The 19,614-nt window shown below is 37.2% G+C and overlaps 3 protein-coding genes across 3 annotated transcripts; 1 reads left to right on the top strand and 2 right to left on the bottom strand.

Moving 5' to 3' along the window:
- Positions 1-7,103: 7,103 nt before the first annotated feature.
- On the bottom strand, positions 7,104-11,516 carry AC631_05102 (uncharacterized protein; the record flags this gene model as incomplete). Its single annotated transcript, XM_015613931.1, has 1 exon — positions 7,104-11,516. The coding sequence occupies one exon, from the start codon at positions 11,514-11,516 to the stop codon at positions 7,104-7,106; it is 4,413 nt and encodes a 1,470-aa protein (XP_015465243.1).
- Positions 11,517-12,353: 837 nt separating this feature from the next.
- On the top strand, positions 12,354-15,293 carry AC631_05101 (uncharacterized protein; the record flags this gene model as incomplete). The annotated part of the gene is made up of 1 exon (XM_015613930.1): positions 12,354-15,293. One exon carries the CDS (start codon positions 12,354-12,356, stop codon positions 15,291-15,293), a length of 2,940 nt encoding a protein of 979 aa, XP_015465242.1.
- A 909-nt stretch (positions 15,294-16,202) lies between these two features.
- AC631_05100 (uncharacterized protein) lies at positions 16,203-17,813 on the bottom strand (the record flags this gene model as incomplete). Its single annotated transcript, XM_015613929.1, has 1 exon — positions 16,203-17,813. One exon carries the CDS (start codon positions 17,811-17,813, stop codon positions 16,203-16,205), a length of 1,611 nt encoding a protein of 536 aa, XP_015465241.1.
- Positions 17,814-19,614: the final 1,801 nt, after the last annotated feature.

Genomic DNA, 19,614 nt, shown 5'->3' with positions numbered 1-19,614 from the left:
CCGGCCCGCCTCTGCTGCTGTGCACCCACAACACCTTCATTGGCCCCCCTACACCCCTCAGACAACGTGCGTACTCACACCCGCCCCTTTCCTGTGTTGACTATGTATCAAAGACCCATCCACCCTTAATAAACTCAAAATTCTCACCCCATTTTATCCATATCCTTATAAAATCACCTATTTCTATCTCTTTCCTTCTCTCATTCTCTCCATTTCTCCCATTTTATCCCTAATCCACTATAAAATAATAAAAAACCTTCTTTCACAACCACCAAAACACCCTCTCCTTTATTCTTTCCATATTCAAATTCAAATCAACTCCCCAATATCTAATCCATTATCTAATCCAATACTTCATTCCTCCACTAATTCTCTCTTCTAATCAACCTATTCCCTCTCTCAATTCCTATTCCAAATATTACAATACCCAACTCCCAATACTCCTCTCCATTCTCCTCTCCATATTCCTCCTTCTACTAAAATCAAATACTCTACCAATCCTTTCCCTTCCCTAACTATCCACTTTTCAAAATACTTCAATCTCTCATTCCAATCAAAATCAAATAATACAAATATCATCTCATATACTCTACTCCGACTCCCCTTTCAATATTTCATCACAACTCCCTCACCAATATTCTACTCCAACTCCCTCTCCAATATTCTACCACAACTTCCTCTCCAATATTCTACCACAACTTCCTCACCAATATTCTACCCCAACTCCCTCTCCAATAATCATCCCATCTCCATTCTTCAATCAACTTCCACATATCTTTTCTACTACTTCTCTACTACTTCTCTACTACTTCTCCCCCATATTCCATCTCAACTCCCTTTCAAATAATCATAATCTTCAACCTCTAACAATAAACCATCCCCACCCCCCTCCTTTTCAATAATCCATCTACATTCCATTTCAAATTCCAATCCTTACTCCCAACTAATTCTCATCTTCAACTAATTATCCATCAAATCTCCTTCATAAATTCATCAATTCTCCTTCATAAATACTCATCGATTCTTAAATAATCCCCCCTTCTTATAATATATATAACTCCCCCTCTAATACTTCACCCCCAACTCCCTTACCAATAACCATCATAACTCCCTTTCTAATCATTTCCATCATATAAATATACACTACCTAATAATACTCCATATTCAATCCTTTCATTTTCACTCTATTTTCTAAATCAATCTTCTTTTTCTTTATTCATTTCATCTACTTCTCCTTCATAATCATTTCCTAAATATCATATCTCCCAATTAATATAACACTTCCTCAATATTCCTTCATATAACACTCATCTCCATCCATAATAAATACATATCTTCCTCCTTCATAATATAATCCTTATAAAAATACACCCTCCCAATCCATAAAATAATTTCTCATTTTAATTTCTCATTTTAATTCCTCATTTTAATTCCTCATTTTAATTCCTCATTTTAATTCCTCATTTCAATTCCTCATTTCACCCTCTCGATAATATATATAAAACATAATTCACTCACCATTAAACAAACCAAACTCTCACCTCTAATATATTTCTACCATATATATCTATCTTATTCTATTCATATATATATTCCCTATTTTCCTCTTCTAATTTAATTTCAATATTTCAAAATAACATCTTATTCATTTCAATATTCACTCTTATCTTACATCAACATTAACAATCTTTCTCATACCATCTCCTTTCCTTCATATATTTCTAATTAACACCCTCTCAATCCATAAAATACTTCTCATTTCTATACCTCAATACTTCTCTCTATCTAATTCTCTCCATTCTCTTTTCATATCATTAAAATAACACATCTATCAATCATTCATTTATCATCATATCTCATCATATCTTCTTCTATTATTCTTCATTTATAATACATTCCTCAATATACTTCACTCCCTCCAGATAAATAATCCTTTATTTTTCTATTATCTATCATCTTAAAAATATATATTTCATAACTCATATTCTTTTTTAAATTCTTCTTCTTATTATAACTACTTATTCATTACCATAACTATTTATTCAAATACCTCTCATTCCATAACTCTCTTCATATATCTCATATCTCCTTCATATAATCTTATACTTAATCTCATAACCACAACCTTATCTATTTTATCAAAACATATCATCATAATAACTTCTTTATTCCATTCATATCCCATTCCACAATTCTATTTTCATACTCAAATCACTCTACAAAATTTAAATATATTCCTCCTCCATTACCATAACACAAATCAATATTATCCATCATACGCTTTTCAATAAATAACATACTTCAATATCTACTCCTAAATATACCTCTCATTCCTCCCCTCCCTCTTTATATAATCCTCATAACACTTCTTCATCACAACACCCTCTTATAATTTCTTCAATTCCTTAAAATTAATCATTTCTTTCATTTATAATAAACTCTATTCAATTCTCTCCAATAACCATTTCAAACTATAAATAAAATAACTCATACCTTCAACACAACTCCCCTCCTTTTCTAACCCCTCCAATAAATATCAATTCTTTAACAATTTACTTTCCTTTCCTTTCTATAAATCTATATTTATTACCTCCTTTATCATACAATACATATTACGCATCTCTCATTCCATCTCTTCATATATTTCTTATTATAAAAACCTCTTCTAAATTAACCCACATATCTCCTTCATATAATCTTATACATACCCATCCTTATCTCATAACCATAACCTTACCTATTTTATCAAAAAATATCATAATAATAACTTCTTTATTCCATTCATATTCCATTCATATTCCATTCATATCCCATTCCACATTTTCCTTCTATTATATATCAAAACTCTTTATATTCTCCTTACCATTCAATTTACTATTTATCTCTTCTCATTTACCTCTCCAATCCAAAATTCTTACTCATATATTATTTCTTAACCCTACTATCATAATACCCCCTCTATCTAAATTCCCATATAATTTTTCCTTTATATCTCCTCCCATAAATATCTACCTATATCTATATTTAATATCCACTTTTCGCTCCATCTTCAATTCATATTCTAATCTTTTAATTCTTCCTTAATTATCATTCCATATAAATACCATATTCCTTTTTATTTTCTTATTCTCTTTTTCCTTCATTCTTCATCAAAACCCCTCCATCAACTCAAAATAATCCATAAAATATTTATCTTTCAAATATTCTATATTACTTCATTTCAATTCTCTAATCAAATATTACAAAATCAACATCTCATAATATACTAATATTACCCTTTCAATCAAATTAACCATCCTTTATAAAATATCAACCACTTTATCTAAATTATACTTCTCTTCATCTTAATTATTATTTCTATTCATCAAACCCCCTCTCTAGTCTTTCCTCCACCGCCTTCTATTTTTACAAATTCTCAATTTAAATCCTCTTATTCTCCCACTCATCATAACGCCCTTTCATATATTCTTATAAATAATCTTATTCTATTTCATTTTATAATTTACTCTCTTCTCATAATACTTTCCTTCCTTCATCACCCTTTAAAATAATCATTCTAATCCTCTTTTAATACTCCCCAACAAACCATTCTCACATCATTCCTCAAAATATATAACTATCAATTCACCCATTACAATACCTTTTATATTTTCCATAATCCAACAAAATTCCAATACTTCCAATCTGCATTACCATAATTAAACTTCTCACTTCCTCCAAATCTTCAAAATACAACTTCCCCTTTTCAATAAATATCATCCATCTCTTCAATAATACCAAATATACTTTTCTATTACTCATCTCTCTCTAAATTACCCTTAACAAAATACCCTCTTATATCTCTTTTCATCAACATCTCGCTCTCCATTCTTATATTCAACCAATCTATAACTTCTCTTCAATATAGCATCCTATAAATACATTTCTTATTTCATTCCTTTTCTCTATTACATACCACTTATCTATTCAAATCAACTAATTATAACTCAAATATAAACATTACCATCACTTCTTTATAATACCTCTAATTTCCTATATCAATTTCATCTTAACCCTCTTAATAATATCTTCAATTAATATACTCATTTCTTCTCCCTCTCTACTATTCTATATTCAATTATTCCTTTCTAAATCCTCATAATACATTTTTCTTCCATCTCCCATCTTTTCATAATAAAACATAACCCTCCCAACATAATACCCCACTAAAAACTTCAAATCCCACCCTCCATTTATTTCTTTATCTCTCATATATTAACTCATACATATATCCTCTTATAATCTACATCCAAATCAACCCCTACACTAAAACTAAACATTTTATATCTCCAAATTATTTCTAATTCCTTAATATACTTAGCTTCATTTCTTCTCCTTAAATTATAAAACACAAAATTTTAAATCAATCCTAAATCTCAATACCCTCATCAATATAACCTCTCAATATCATCGCACTCTCAAAATTATTCTCATATTTTATATATTTTCGCTCTAATCATCATAAATTCCTAAATCACACAAAACGCACAAATACATTTCACAAAATAATTCCAATACAATTCCCATTTAATAATATATAACCCCTTTATCTTTATATAATCCTTTTAAAATATTTCCTTACTTCACACATATCCTAACACATTTTCTCTTCTTAAACACTTAATTAACCTTATAAGCTTACCATTCAATTCATTCAATATATCCATTAAACTTATTAAACCAACAATTTCAAAGCTCTCTCCAATATTTACTAATCAATTCTTTATCATAAACCATTTCAACTCCCTTCAATATAAACTAAATCCATTCTTTATCCAATTCATATACATTAACAAATATCAACATACCCTTCAATTCCATCTACATACTCTTCCCTCATATCTCCTTTAATTTCGCACTCAATTCATTTCTAATTTCATCTCTATTTTCGCACCAATTTAAAACTCCATAATCTCATCCTATTACTATTTAATTTTATACCTTCCGCCGCATATATATTCATATAATACTTCTCTCTTACTATTTATAATCTCAAAACTATATAACGCCAAATTTAAAATCCAATATTTTCTTCTTCTTCCCATTAACCTTCTTTACCCTAATATCCTCCTTTATTCTTTCAACTCTCTTCAAATACTAAACCTCATCAACAATACTTAATCTTTTATATTCCAATATAACCCAACTCCATCATAACGCCATAAATATCAATATAACCCAACTCCATCACAACGCCATAAATATCAATATAAAATTAAAATAATAAGCCCTATTACTTCACTAAGCTCTCAACAACCCATTCATATTACTCTTCTATTCTCTAAATATATATTCCTCTTACATAATCTACTCATCCTTATTATTATCCACACCTAAAATATTCAATCCCTTCATATCTTCTCTATCAACTATCATCCCTCACCCCTCCCAAACAATCAACCTTATCACCCCATCACCAATAATTATCGATAAACTTCCATTTTTCAACATCCTACACTACATTCTCATATTATCTCATTACCTATATCCAATTCTATTAAATAATCTTCTTTATTAATTCAATTTTACTCATTATCCCTTATCTGCCTAAAATAAATCATTCATTTCTCCCAAATATATCATATCATCAACTATATATATTATTCACCTTTTTAATATCTTTACGCCCATATTTCTCTCATTATTAATAAAGCTCATAAGCTCAACCCTTCAATATAAATTCCCCCTCTAAACACCAATATTTTCATCACATCTCTCACATCTCTCAACCCTCACTACGATATCAACCCCTCTTATTCCACACCATAAATCTCAACTCATATCAACTATTCAATAATCTAAAAATTCATACATTTAATCCAACACCCTCATATCTCATACTTCATTATTTAACTCATAACTTATTACCACTTCATTTTCATCTCCTAATATTCTACTTCCTTTCATAATTCTTTTATATCAACAATTCAATAATCATTAACATCTTTTATCCCAATAAAATTATTCACGATAACCGCTATCTTTCTATTCTTACATCTTTCAAATAATCTAATCATCGCCTTATTTATATGCATTCAATTAAATAACGCTTTATAATCCCACTATAAAACCCCTTTCATTATCTCTCCATAAAAAAGGCTTAATCACTTCTCAATCAACTAACCAAATCATACATTCTCCTTCTAATTCCCCGATTATCATCCATAATCATTCATCTTCTCTTCACTACGCCAATACGACTAGCTCAACTCGCCTAAATAATCCATCAATCTCCAAAATTAATCCTCTTAACGCTTAAATATTCCCAACATAACGCCCACCCGACGGCTTACCACCAACTCTCTACAAATTCTTCGCTTTTTCAATCGATTCAATCATCAACTACAAATATTAAAATAATCCTAAACAATAATTTATCCTACACCTCATCACGACGCCATTAACATATCGACATCATCGCAACGCCCTAAATACATTTCAATTAAAACATCGCTCTACCCGCGCAATATCATTTCTGCTACTTCTCGCTTCGCATTCATATCGCAGCTATATACGCACATGATTCATATCACCTGATTATATTCACAATTCTCACTCTCGCTCTCAATTCCGTTTCTTATTATCTTATTATTACACAAAATCACCACGACTTATCCTAATTATTCAATATAAAATCTTCTCCCTATTGAATATGGCATTCTCCTTCCTATATAATACTCCTCTTACCCCAAATACTCCAATTATATCCTATTTTCTCCTACTTTACAAAAACTGCTCATTTTAGATTTCACTTTTTTCTCAAAATTAACCAACACTATATAATCCTGCAAATATTACTTTCTTCCAACCGCTCCATCTATTAACTTATTTCGGCCTCTCATTGCTAAAACAAGCTTTTTCAATCACTCCGACCACTTTTTCAACATTTATCCCATCATATTTCCATATTCTATTCTACAATTTATCCAAAATTCGCATTTCGATTAATTTTAAATTTTGAGCCATGCCAACGCTTTAGCTCATATTCTAATCACTACACAAATTCCCTAACTAAAACACAAAACGAATATCTAAACGCTTACCGACAAAACAATATATAAATATCACAGACACAATACACCCTTATCCTCCATTCGGCCCAACAACCAATCTACATAATCATAGAATAGCGGCAAATTATCTTCTTCCCGGAAAGCCATAAGATCCACTAGATGGCATACACTAGGATACTCAAGCCTTAAGCATCTCTCAATACAATACTTTTTCAACAGCAACTCTTCATAATAAGAATGAATTAATATTCTTGCCATTAATCCTCTATGACAATCATTTGGATCTTCATGAAACACCCGACCCCAGCATCCATAACAGAAACCACGCACCTTATCCCCATTTATAGATTTAAACCGAAATCGGCATGCTATTTCCAATGCGTCAAGCGTGACTCTACTAAGCTCGGACACCGCCTCATTTGATCCGTAAACTAATTGGACCTCATCAGCTGAAGGATTCTTTAAATAAGCACTGGCCTTACGCACTTTCTCCCAACTAAATTTCAAATGATTTCTTTCAATAGCTGAACCACTCATCAAGCTTCTGGCCATATTTGCATACTTTCCACCCAGATCTAAGATAAGATCTTCAAATCCTCTGATCACAATGCTACTGAGATTGGGTGACATCATCATGCTTTCCAAATGGGCCTTTCCATTATCATTCTCGCATAGAACAAATATGACAAAGGCATGAAGAAGCGGCGTCAACGAACACTGATTAGATTTCAGCGATTTATGGCTCGGTTCTAGTCTATGAGCATGAAAATTAGATAATAGACAACCATGGCAAACTGCTGAATCTATAATAAGGCCATGATTGATGACCGTCGAGAAGAATACATTGGTATACACTCCTAATGAATCGGCAACCTGCTCTTTTTTAGGCATCAATCCATATAATTTGAGGATATTAAACTGGCACTCTCGAAAGTTCACTTGCAATTCAGATAATTCAGCCCCGGAATCCTCAACTTCTATCACTTCGACTTCCATTTCTTCATCTGAATTTAATGAATCGTGGGTGAAAGCACCAACATCGATTCTTTTGGACTCATCACATACAGAACAGCTTACACAACCTAGGGACCTACAATTCTCCTCTTCTTTTCCATCTAAATGACTAGACAAAGCTCCATTAACACATACTGATGGCGTTATAGACTCATGCTTCTTGCCCGGCAGCAACAAAATATATGATCGGCCAATCTTATCTGGCTCGCCCCGCCACATACGACCCACTACTTGCTGGAAATCCATAATATTAATAATTTGGCCGACCGTTATTACATGGCTGATTCCTCTTAAATCTACTCCGTGACTAAACGCAGACGTTGCAATTATCATACCTTCTTCGAGCTTGGCAAATTCCCTATACGCCTTGCCCTTTTCTTCTGACAACATATTTCCATGGAATAACAACCACTTCAAATCCTGAGCCAACTCTATCCCCAAACTACGTTTATATACAAACACAATTCCTTTCGTTTGGTTGGGTTTTATTTCGGATTCGTATATCTGCTTCACCGCCCTCGTCACATCAAACATGTCATGCACAACAATATGGCCGATATTCCTACGGATCGTCTCCCCACGATGAACTCTCCAATCCTTTATTTCAAACATTCTGCATATTCTGGATTCAAACAGTCTGGGAAAAGTTGCAGAAAGAAATAGCTTGGGGATATCATTTCTAAAAATCTCTACGATTTTCATGATGCTCGCCGCACGAAATGGTCTATGCTCCATTATAATATGCGCCTCGTCTAAAACCAACCGTCTGATATATTTGAAGACTTTTTCCAGATGCAAATACCGCACTAGACCCTCTGCCTCCTTCACTTTTTCCAACTGAACGATGATAACGTCGCACGTAGTATAATACTCATATTCCTTTTCAGAGTCAAAAATCTCTACTGCTAGCTCTTGCAAATCAGAAAACTTTTCTTTCATATCCTCAAGCAAACCGATAAATGGACTTATAATGAAGCTAACGAACGGAAGATTTAGCTTTTTTTCCGCCAAAATTGGAAATTTGAATGCATTGCTCTTCCCCGACCCCGTGGGACTAACTACCAATATATCACTCACAGAATTACATGCATCATACAACATATGCGAATGCTCCAACGTGCCAATACTGAAATTTTTATAAAGACGCTGTCCTATGGCGTATATTTCTTCGCGCCCAATATAATACTGCGACATAATCTCCTTCAATAACACCCGGTTTTCTTTCTGTTGAAGGGGTTTTACATCCTTTTCTCCTAAACCTAATATTCTATGCCATTCCAAAGCAATACGAATATCAATATTATTGACAGGAACGCTTGGTAGCATCGAATTCGTATGTGTCACTCCATATTGCATATCGGCCGTGGTTGTCGAATGACCTGCGAGCCTATCTATACGATGGAGAAATCCCGTATCACGAAATTTGCTCTCAGCTAAAAGCAACCTCGTGAAGTGTACTAGTGCTTGACGCATAAGTCGTGAGGTGTACCGTTCACCTACATACTTTTCGCTTACTCGTTCTAGAAATGCAAATGCCTGTCCACCTTTTCTCAAACCTAATGGGGATAGGAATACTAGTGTTCGAAACATAGCCTTTCTTGACTGATTCTCCATCGCATTTATACTTTTTTCGTTGTTGTCTTTATCCGACTCGTCATTGTCTGTGTCCTCCAGGTATGAGGGTTCGCTGAATTTCCTTGATATCTCGTCCGTTCCATGTCTCTCGGAAATGGCAATCTCCAAATATCTCACCACTGAAACATAATGAATCACAATCTTTGATACCTCTTCTGGCAATACCTTCGTATGATTGGAATACTTCAACGTGTTGTGGGTAGTTTTGTTGTAATGTATATTCAATTGGATGAGTCCGTTTGAAAAATACATCGTCCGAGCCATACTTACGGTATTGGCAAAAGTCAAAGTATAGAGCTCGGATATTCGAAAGGGACTCCCGCAAGTTATCATAATGCATATCAATATATTTAAATTCAACTTCATTAATTTGTTCAATATGATTTTCATGTATTCAGCATTATCCCAGAGCTCTCCTAAGGCATCCCTAAACCGAAATAGACATTTGGCCGCTCTGTCGTTAATAGCTGGTGTTCCAAAAAACACACTGTACCCTCTATCCTTACAGTTGAATAACTCTGCCGCATTCCGTTTGAACTCTTCGTAAAAGGCGTCAACCATAATTACGCCTCTCGGAAGTAAGGCTTCAACCTGCCTGTGGTAGTCTCTAACTAAACATCGAACCAACTTGCTGAGATCATCGATACTAAACTTGACTGCCCCAATAGTTGCTTTCCGGATATCCATTTCATCTACTCTTGTTTTAAAAGCTGGAATAGTCATGTTAAACCTATGGTGAACACTTCTGTAGTGCTCAAACTCGGAGTACACTGTCTCGTACCATGCCAGTAAAACATCAGTTACATTGTTGTTGGCGGCCATATAATCAGAGGCGGCTAACTTGAGACAATAGTTGATAGCGTCGAATGTTTTTGCTCGGACAGTTGATTCAGCAAACGTATCATCTGCAACCATCAATGATATAAATACGGCTTGCAAGAATTTCTCGCTTGGATCCCTGGCAACTAGAACGTAGGTCTGCATCATGATATGCATGGCTTGTTCGACCAGCAGTGGCGTTGGTCTATGAATAACCTCTTCGATTGTGGCATTACCGCTATACTTTGCAAACGTATAGAAAAACCGGCCGGCCAACTTTGCATATAACACTCTTGTCGGATACAAGTATTTTGGCTTCAATATTTTCATTGCACTCATTTTACTGAATATGCTGTGGCTGGCTCTCATGTGGTCCCTTCTTTTCATCATATATGTCTCGATCGCTGCAATAACTGGACCGCTTTCCATTTCGTTCTCGCCTGCAAGATATTGGGCATACCCCTTTCCTTCGTAGTCCTCGGCGTGAATATACCGCAAAAACTTATCCTCACTGTTATCTTTGGGAACGGAACTACCCAAGTCAAGCATATCAATAGGTTCAGCCGAAAATACCGTTTTGCGATAGAGATAGGACATAGTTCTGTTCTGGTTGGGAATCACATACCCCAGTGTAGCTAATGTGTGCTGGAGAAACTTATTATATATATGATGAACCTTTTTAAGATGCTCGTTGATGTGACGCTTAGAACAATGGTCAAAACAAAGGGTACAGATATTTAGCTTACACTCCTTGACTTCAGGAATTTCTGAGTCACCAATGGGTATAATACGTTTTCTCAAGTAGTGCTCTTTTGAATGAGATTTGAAATGGTTTTTGATTTCGCCTAATACTGCTTGTCTTTCTTCAGTGATGGGAATGATTTGAGGTAAAAATTGAGTAATGAATTTGTTTGATAAGGGATTTATAATTTTGGCCCGAAAAATAAATACTGAAACATCTTCCACGGCAACAATTCTTATTCCATGCAGCTCCATGCTTGATTAGGTACATAAATAATTATTTTTTGTTAAAGAACAGCACATCAACTTTTGTTCGACGAAAATTAACCTTATATGCACACTTTGAGGTTATATGTGAGCGACTCAGAGACAAGCGAGTATACTGTGTGCACGCCCACCTATTATTAGTCTATGTGTGCGATTTAACAAGAAACTAACCTGATAATTGCAACACTTATAACAGCATTAACTTTGGAGATATAAACTGATAGTCTCCTTATTTCAATAATTTATATAATATATAGTATTTTGAGAAAATTTCATTGGAATAAAACAACTTTATTATTTTTGTTCAATCTGGAAGATAATGGAATATATTTATAAATTAACTGAGATTTGAAATGGTTACAACTTGACAAAAACAAGATTTCTACATTACCACTGTTTTTTTTCGTGTTCGGGTAGTATTCGGCCTTTTATATGCTATATATCAGCCTCAGACCATGAGGTCCAATATAAGAAATGTGAATCGTATTGAAGTCTAATTATCAACACTGCAGTTTTCTATTGTCGCGCATATTTTTGTGTAAGTCAACAGTGTAGTTTTTTCATATATAACCCGCATTGAAATGTTCTTCGTTTTAGGCCCAACTCGCATCCACGAATCGAACTAGGACGACATTGTACATGTCTATATACCAGCCACGCATGATAGTTACTTAACAATGCTTTTTCATTAAACAACTTCAATTTCGATTGTTTATTTTTTTTTTTTTTGTAACAGGTAACGAGATATTTGAAAGGTAAAACAAATAAAAAATTCAACTAAAAATATTATATTTTGTTAAAGTGTGTAATATAACTTGAATCAACATGATGATATGCAGTAGTTGTGGAAAAGAAAAGAAAACGGCTAGTCAGATGAAGACTTGTCGAAAATGTCGTCACAGAAAGCGGAAACAAAAGAAAATTACCAAGGAATTGAATAATAACAAAGAATTGAAAGGAGCGTTTCAAATACTTTCTCCAGAGATTGAGCAACCAGCTTTATTGCCAGATCAAAATTTTGAAGTACGGCATCATATTGATGATAATATAAGTGACAATAGTCGAGATAAAGAAGGCGATAATAGTAGAATTGAGAATTTAGTATCTGAAAGAACAGTAGGTTGGAATTTTAGAGCGAAGAACGAGAATATGCTTATGGACTCCCAGGCTACCATAGCTGCAGACTCATCTTCGAATGACTCTTCTAATGAATATGACGTTGAATCTGAAAATTTTAAGACCGAGGTATTAGCACACATTTCTGCAGATAATAATATGTATAACAATATGATAGATATTGATAGCCAGCCTAACATTGCAAACGTAAATGAAGTGGGAAATGAAAGCGACAACAACATAGAAATGGAGGAAATGCAAGAATATGAAGAAATGCAAGAAAATGAAAATGAAAATAACCTGGATTACGAAAATATACAAACAGCCGAGGAGCCTGATAAAGCCGTAAAGGAATTAGTCAATAGAAATAGAAGAAATTCTATATCACCACCTCCAAGGACAGAAACGGGGACATACACAGAACACCTATCTCCTGAGGATGAAGAAAAGGCAATAGAAGAATTACTAGCCGTTAATGGTTACCGCTTTGATAACTGGGCTAAAATTGTAGTTAAATCCAATACAGGATCTATACTCGATATTCATAGATCAAATAAGTGGTATATAGAATTGAATTCGACCACAAGGGTATTGAAGAATGAATCCACTAGACTCAGGATACTGAAAATTATTGGTGATAAGAATTACACTGGAGTTCGTAGTGGTTTCTTGACAAGACCAATTCAACATGCAACGCTTTACACCCTCAAACATTGTCCAGATTGTTCGATGCTTTCAAAACGATTGCATCATGTTAAACATTTTAAGCCATCCACAAAGGAAGTATGCAGTAACAGATGTCATTTCGTAACTGTCCAAGGCCATAAGATTAGTCTGTCATATATCAAAATAATCAGTTCTCATGAATTTCCAGACATACCTAGTTCAATTGTTAACAAATTAAATAAACCCCAGCTAACAAGGGAATTGACTGAATATATTCTAGGGGGGAATAAGTATTTGGAAGATGTTAATTTTAAAGAAAATATACTTGATAAGTATCGAAAGGATTTCGGATCACTATTATTACAGTTATCTCAAGAGTCAGAAACGGTTCACGAATTAAGACAGGCTTTGGTGGATCGGATGGGAAAAATTAGTGAATTTGCTAAAAAAGACCACCAGGTTGGTCACAGTTTATTTAGAAAATTCCGTAATGTTCGGCAACAAACGGTTACAATGTATACAAATATAGTATTTAAAATCTTGTATACAATGTTCAAACTACAAGAACTAGGTTATTTCAAATTACAAAACATTGATGAAAACATTGAGTCTATTGATAGCATTGAAGTGATAACAAACTACGTTGATAATCACTTAATCTTCACCAAAATAAATCCCGTTGGATTTAAATTTGTTAGTTCACCATTTATAGTTGCATTGTGGATTAATCACCTCGAACCAGTGAATTTTAGTTTACGTGATGAAAGTGGCATTCAGCATTTATTTGATGCAACACAATTTGTAATGAAATTAGAATTAATTAATTACTGTCACGAAAATCAAAAGAATTTAGAAAAAGAATACAAGGCCCGCTTCAAAGCTAGTGAAGATTACACCACTGTTTATAAACTTCTAAAAATCATGAAATGCAAACTCTTTGAATTTAGAACAATTGCTTCTAATTACTATGATGTATTCTTCACAAGAAAATACTCTACCATGTTATACCGAGACACTGAAATTCATTTATCAGATATACCGGAATTTGTTATTTTTCTTGTGAGAAGATTCTGTAATACATTAACACCAATATTATCACCAGGGTTCAACTTGCTAGATTTTATTGAGGAAAACTACGATCTGGAATTTTATTCAGCAACATCGTGTTTTATGCCTCTCCACGCCTACAGAACACAGCTTCCGTTTGTTAATTTTGATTCACCTGATAATTTGAAAAAAGCTCTTTGTTTCAATTTTTTTAAACTAAATAAAATCATCATTTTAATGATGTACTTCACAGGAGGTCTTCCATTCAGAATGACCGAGGTTCTCGTGTTACAATTCAATGACGTAAAGAGAAATATATTTTTCCGCGGAGGGAAAATGTTGTGCACATATACCTATAACAAAACAGATAATGTTAGCAACAAGAGTAAACTAATATCAAGAGGATATCCCATTATTGTCTCTAAGGTTGTCTTCTTCTACATTAATTATATTAGATATTATGAGCTCAAAGTAATGGAACAATTGAAGCAAATAGACAGAAATAAAGAAAAATGGGAGAAGTTACAAGAAAGATGCACTAGATACTTATTTGTTGATATTGGAAGCGGGATCGTTCAACAAGAAGATATGTATGCTCTTTTCATGTCAATGAGTACGATATTCTTCAAGAAAAGGTTGGGAATAAGAGATTGGAGGCAGATCATGGTGCAGTTTGTTAAGAAGAATGTGTCAAGCACCAGTAAATTAAGTTCGACATTTATCTATAAATTCTTAGAAATGCAAGCAGGGCATGGACCTGTAGTTGCACTCAATAGTTATGAGAAGACCAACAGCAGAGAATATGACAACAGTATTGTTGAGGCACAACAAATGATGTCCGAGCGGTGGCACGACATTATTAATCTTCCTTCCTCCATCAGAGAAATAGAAGATTTTGAACCCAAAGTCCAGTTTGAGCCGAAGGAGATCTTTTAAAAATGAGTGGACTGAATGGGTTGTGAATAGATTAAAAAGGGAGATGAGGGGTTAGTAGACCATTTGCTGTTTGCATATGAAGAAAAAGTGAGGCTATTCTCTTTTTATATAATACTATGATTGTCTCTTATGTAATACAACAATTATGATTATGTTTTTGTTTTGATTTAGAAAAGCGCCATGACATCATGGCTCCCGGTAAAAGTAAACAAAACACGGAGTGCACATTTTGTATAGGATTTACCAGGACGCACCCATTTGCAGGGTATAAAAAGATTATTCATAATCGCATTCCACTCTAAAGGCATACGACAAAACCCTTTCTATCCGAAATAATCATCCTACTCGATAACGCCAACGCCCAGCACATTGCCGATACACCTTTATCCAAACCAGAACTCCAACATTACCATAATATCTCCAGCTCATCGCCTCTCCCCTTCAAAACGAAACAATTAAACGGATTAATCATTTTCCGGCTTCTTAATTCAATAACTCCACGACATTCTCTCCTTCAATTTACGCTACTTGGCCCCAGCTTTCATTCGCTTTTAACACTATATTCGCTTCACCGCTTCATTCCCACTTCAAACTGCTTATACCTAAAAATAATTCATATAAATCAACGCTCCGCTTTTATCGCGATCTCGATTTTCGCATTTCACGATATCGATTAATCAGCCCTTATCATCACATGATCAGGGTTATGAGCATTGCTATTTTAATCTACTTTCAACCACCCATATACCACCCCATAGATGCCTATTCGAAGAGGAAACAACCCATTTCATCTACAAATACTCCTCTCTATGCTATGCCACCTTTTTTCTGGCTCAAATAATTTTTTTTATATTTTCTATATATTTTATCAATTTTCTGGGATTTTTCCAATTATATATATATTTCTAACTAATCTTCATCCAGCCCCAGATAATCCAGCCCCAGATCTTCCAGCCCCAGATCATCCAGATCAGAAATAACCACCGGATCTTGCTTAATCTTGCTTAAGGATCTTCGGCTCTTCGGCCCTTTCCGAGCAGAACCACTTTTGGGGGAACCTGGCGCAAAGAACCTTCCCAATGGCGATGCCTGCAAACTCTCCGTTATTCTTTGGCGGAGATGCTGGGGAGAAAGCAAGGACCGGCGTGGCGTCTCGGGAAACAAGGGCGGCGATCCTAAAGAGCGCGAGCTGGGAGGCGGCTTTTGCACTCGCGATGGATGGGAAGAGGACCCAGGAATGGCCAGCCTTTGCGTGCTCGATTGAGAGATAAGAGGGTACACCCGCCTGGCACTCAGATTCGGCGTTGGGGGACCCGATGGCATGGCTCGAGGACTTCCTGACGGGCCTGAGGGCCCTGATGGGCTTTCGCTACGGTATAACGGCCCTCTCGTTGCAGACAGATATAGATGGACATCTTTGACTTTTAGGGTTTTTACGGGCGTGACAGGGGACGCTAGGGCCGCTCTTTCCTTTTCTCTTTTCTCCTCTTCCCGTTTTCTTTCTTTTTTCTCTCGCTTCTCGCTTTTCCTTATCTTTTCTTTCTCCTCTCTTTTTCTAATCTTTTCCTCTCTTTTCCTGATATTTTCCTCTCTTTTACTGATCTTTTCCTTCTCTTTCCTCTTCTTTTCCATTTTTCTCTCTTTTCTTTCCCGTTTTTCTCGGCTATGGCGTTTTCTCGCTTCCAGAAGCACTTCCCGCGACACATGCGCTTCATATAGCGGCGCGCCTAGATATGCATCTTGTGGAGGTAAAGCGAACTCAGAAGAAGCAGGAGCGTAATATGGAGGAACGGGTGCGTGGTAGGGAGGTGAGAAGGGAGGACGATAGCCTGGGAGCTGGTGAACATAAGGGGACGACGTAGCGTGATTTGGGGAGAGGGTGGAATTGTTCCAAGAAACAGACACTGGAGGGGCACTGATGGGAGCCAGGGAAGAGCGAACTGGAGGATGAGAAGGAGCTGCTGGAACATCTTCAACGGAAACAGGAGCAGAAACAGGATCAGGAACAGGATCAGGAACAGGAGCTGGGGATGGTGAACGAGAAGGCACTGGGGATGGAGGAGCTGCAGAAGGAGCCGGGGTGGGATCTGCAGAACCTACAGCCCTATTATAATATATGCGAGGAATCTCCATAAGCATATCTGAAATAGAATCAACTTCATCATCAGCATAGACAGGATTCCCGCCAATATCACCGCGTATAGGTTCAACCTCTTCAACGTCTTCAGAGACAGGACTACCAGGGCCAATTGAAAGATCGGATGCCACATCTGCATCCACATCCACATCCACATCCACATCAACAGGATCAGGCACAGGATCAACAACCTCACCCTCGAAATTAAGAAACTTCCGACGCAACCCCAGCCGATGCCAGACCTGGCCCAAATGACGGGACCGGAGCACGTCGGCCGCGTTGACGGAGGGCGGATAATTGGCAATCGTGCCGTAATGCTCCGTGGACGTGGCCACTGAATGGCCCAGGGTCCGTGCAATGGTCTCGTAAACCAGACGGTACATCTCGAGATCTGCACTGACGGTTTTGGTATAATGGAACTCGATGCACCGCTTGAGGATCTGGCGCACCTCGCAAAACTTGTACTTGCGCTGGTTATCCATGGCGTACGTGAACCAATGCGATATGCCCCATCGGATCTTGTCCGTCAGCATTCCGTCAAACTGGTACAACTTGGTGCTGTTATCCACGCGCGACAGCTCGACGTACATCCGTCTGAAGACGAGCACATACCACAAAAACAACGACGACAACTCAGGCCCGATTTCCCGGATGATGGGGTCTTTGGCGTTGGCCGACTTGTTATAGTTGTAGCAAAAGCCAAACGTGGGGCCAAGAAAGTACACTCCGCGGTATTCCTTGGACGTGCCCTCCACCGATAACCGGTCGATCTCTGTAGAACGTGCCGACAAGCACAGGATGTGGAGGAGCGTGATGAGGATAAGCGACAATTTGGAGTGCGCCTTCCGGAACAGGTCAATGTTGTTGTTATGGAGCGAGAGCAAGCGGTGCTTATATCGCGAATACAGCGGTACTCTCACGCATTCAGTGAACGAAACCATACCGTCGCTGAGCCGGGCGTTATCAACCGAATAGTCCAACTCCTCGCCATTCGACAAGTCCTGAATGGTTTCGTGTGCAAGATCGTACAACCGGCCGAATATTTTGCTTATCATATTCTTGTGGCCCACAACCACGTTGTCGCTGTTGAAGATGTCTCCCGTGGCAAAATTGAGGCGAAAGAGATTGCCCTCGCTCCGAGCCAACGATAACCCGAGATACGTATAATGGGTGCGCACCTGGGCCAATATGCGGTACAGACCGGTGTCCACAATGGACGGATCTTCAGCCTGGCGAAGCGACACGCGGCGAGTGCGCGCCCGTTTGATGATATCCAACAAAATGCACATCTTGGTCACATAGCATATTCCGCTCAACGACCGGCAATACTGCTTGGTCGGATACTTAGCCCCTAGATAGCCGAGATACACCACAAACGCATTCTCGGCTGACGGCGACGTATCCTCTTCTTCTTCGTCCTCCTCTTCGTCATTATCGCCGGCAATGCCTCCATAGAGAGGATAGTACAAACTTGCCAAAGACGCTTCAGGCCCAGATGACATTGTTGTATTCATGGCCTCCAAATACACCTCAGGGTTCTCTTCGTTGTCGTCGCCGTCTTCATCCAATATGCCGGCGGCTATGGCGTCGCCCTCAATGTCGACCCAACTACTTGGATCTGGCTGGTGCTGGTGCTGGTGCTGATGCTGGTGCTGGTGCTGCTCATGCCCCGCCACAGCAAGGTTTTCGTCAAAGTCCCTTTTGATGCAGTGGTCCATGATCCAATGCACGAGCTGGTCAATGTCGCGAAGGGACGACTCGGTAAACGTCTGGTCCAAGATCCGCGTGCGCTCGTCCGCGCTGACACAGTGCGAGTAGCCCGACAACTTGTGGTAGTCGCGGGCATTGACCTCCAACACAACCTCGCCGTCAGTATACTTGTCAAGCATTTCCGTGAGCGCTATCGAGGACGCAGGTTTGGGTCCATACATCAATACCATGTATGCTAGTTCGGCCATGTACCTGCTGTATTGGACGCAGGTCAGGTATGTCTGGACCGCGCGGAAATACGTAGACGGGCGGCGGTTGAAGTTATGGTTATTGGTGGTGCCCCCGGTGTTGTTGGCGACGCCCTTAAGAATTCGCACCACTTCGAGTCCGGCAAGGTTGACGTGGTTGATGTTGGCACTGAAAAGGGTCATGGCACCCACCAAGAGCTGGGCAATCTTCGAAACCATACCGGCC

Source organism: Debaryomyces fabryi (genome assembly GCF_001447935.2).
Source record: "Debaryomyces fabryi strain CBS 789 chromosome Unknown contig00170, whole genome shotgun sequence".
Lineage (NCBI taxonomy): Eukaryota > Fungi > Ascomycota > Pichiomycetes > Serinales > Debaryomycetaceae > Debaryomyces > Debaryomyces fabryi.
The sequence above is the reverse complement of the archived record's forward strand: the minus strand, read 5'-3'. Positions and strand labels throughout refer to the sequence as shown.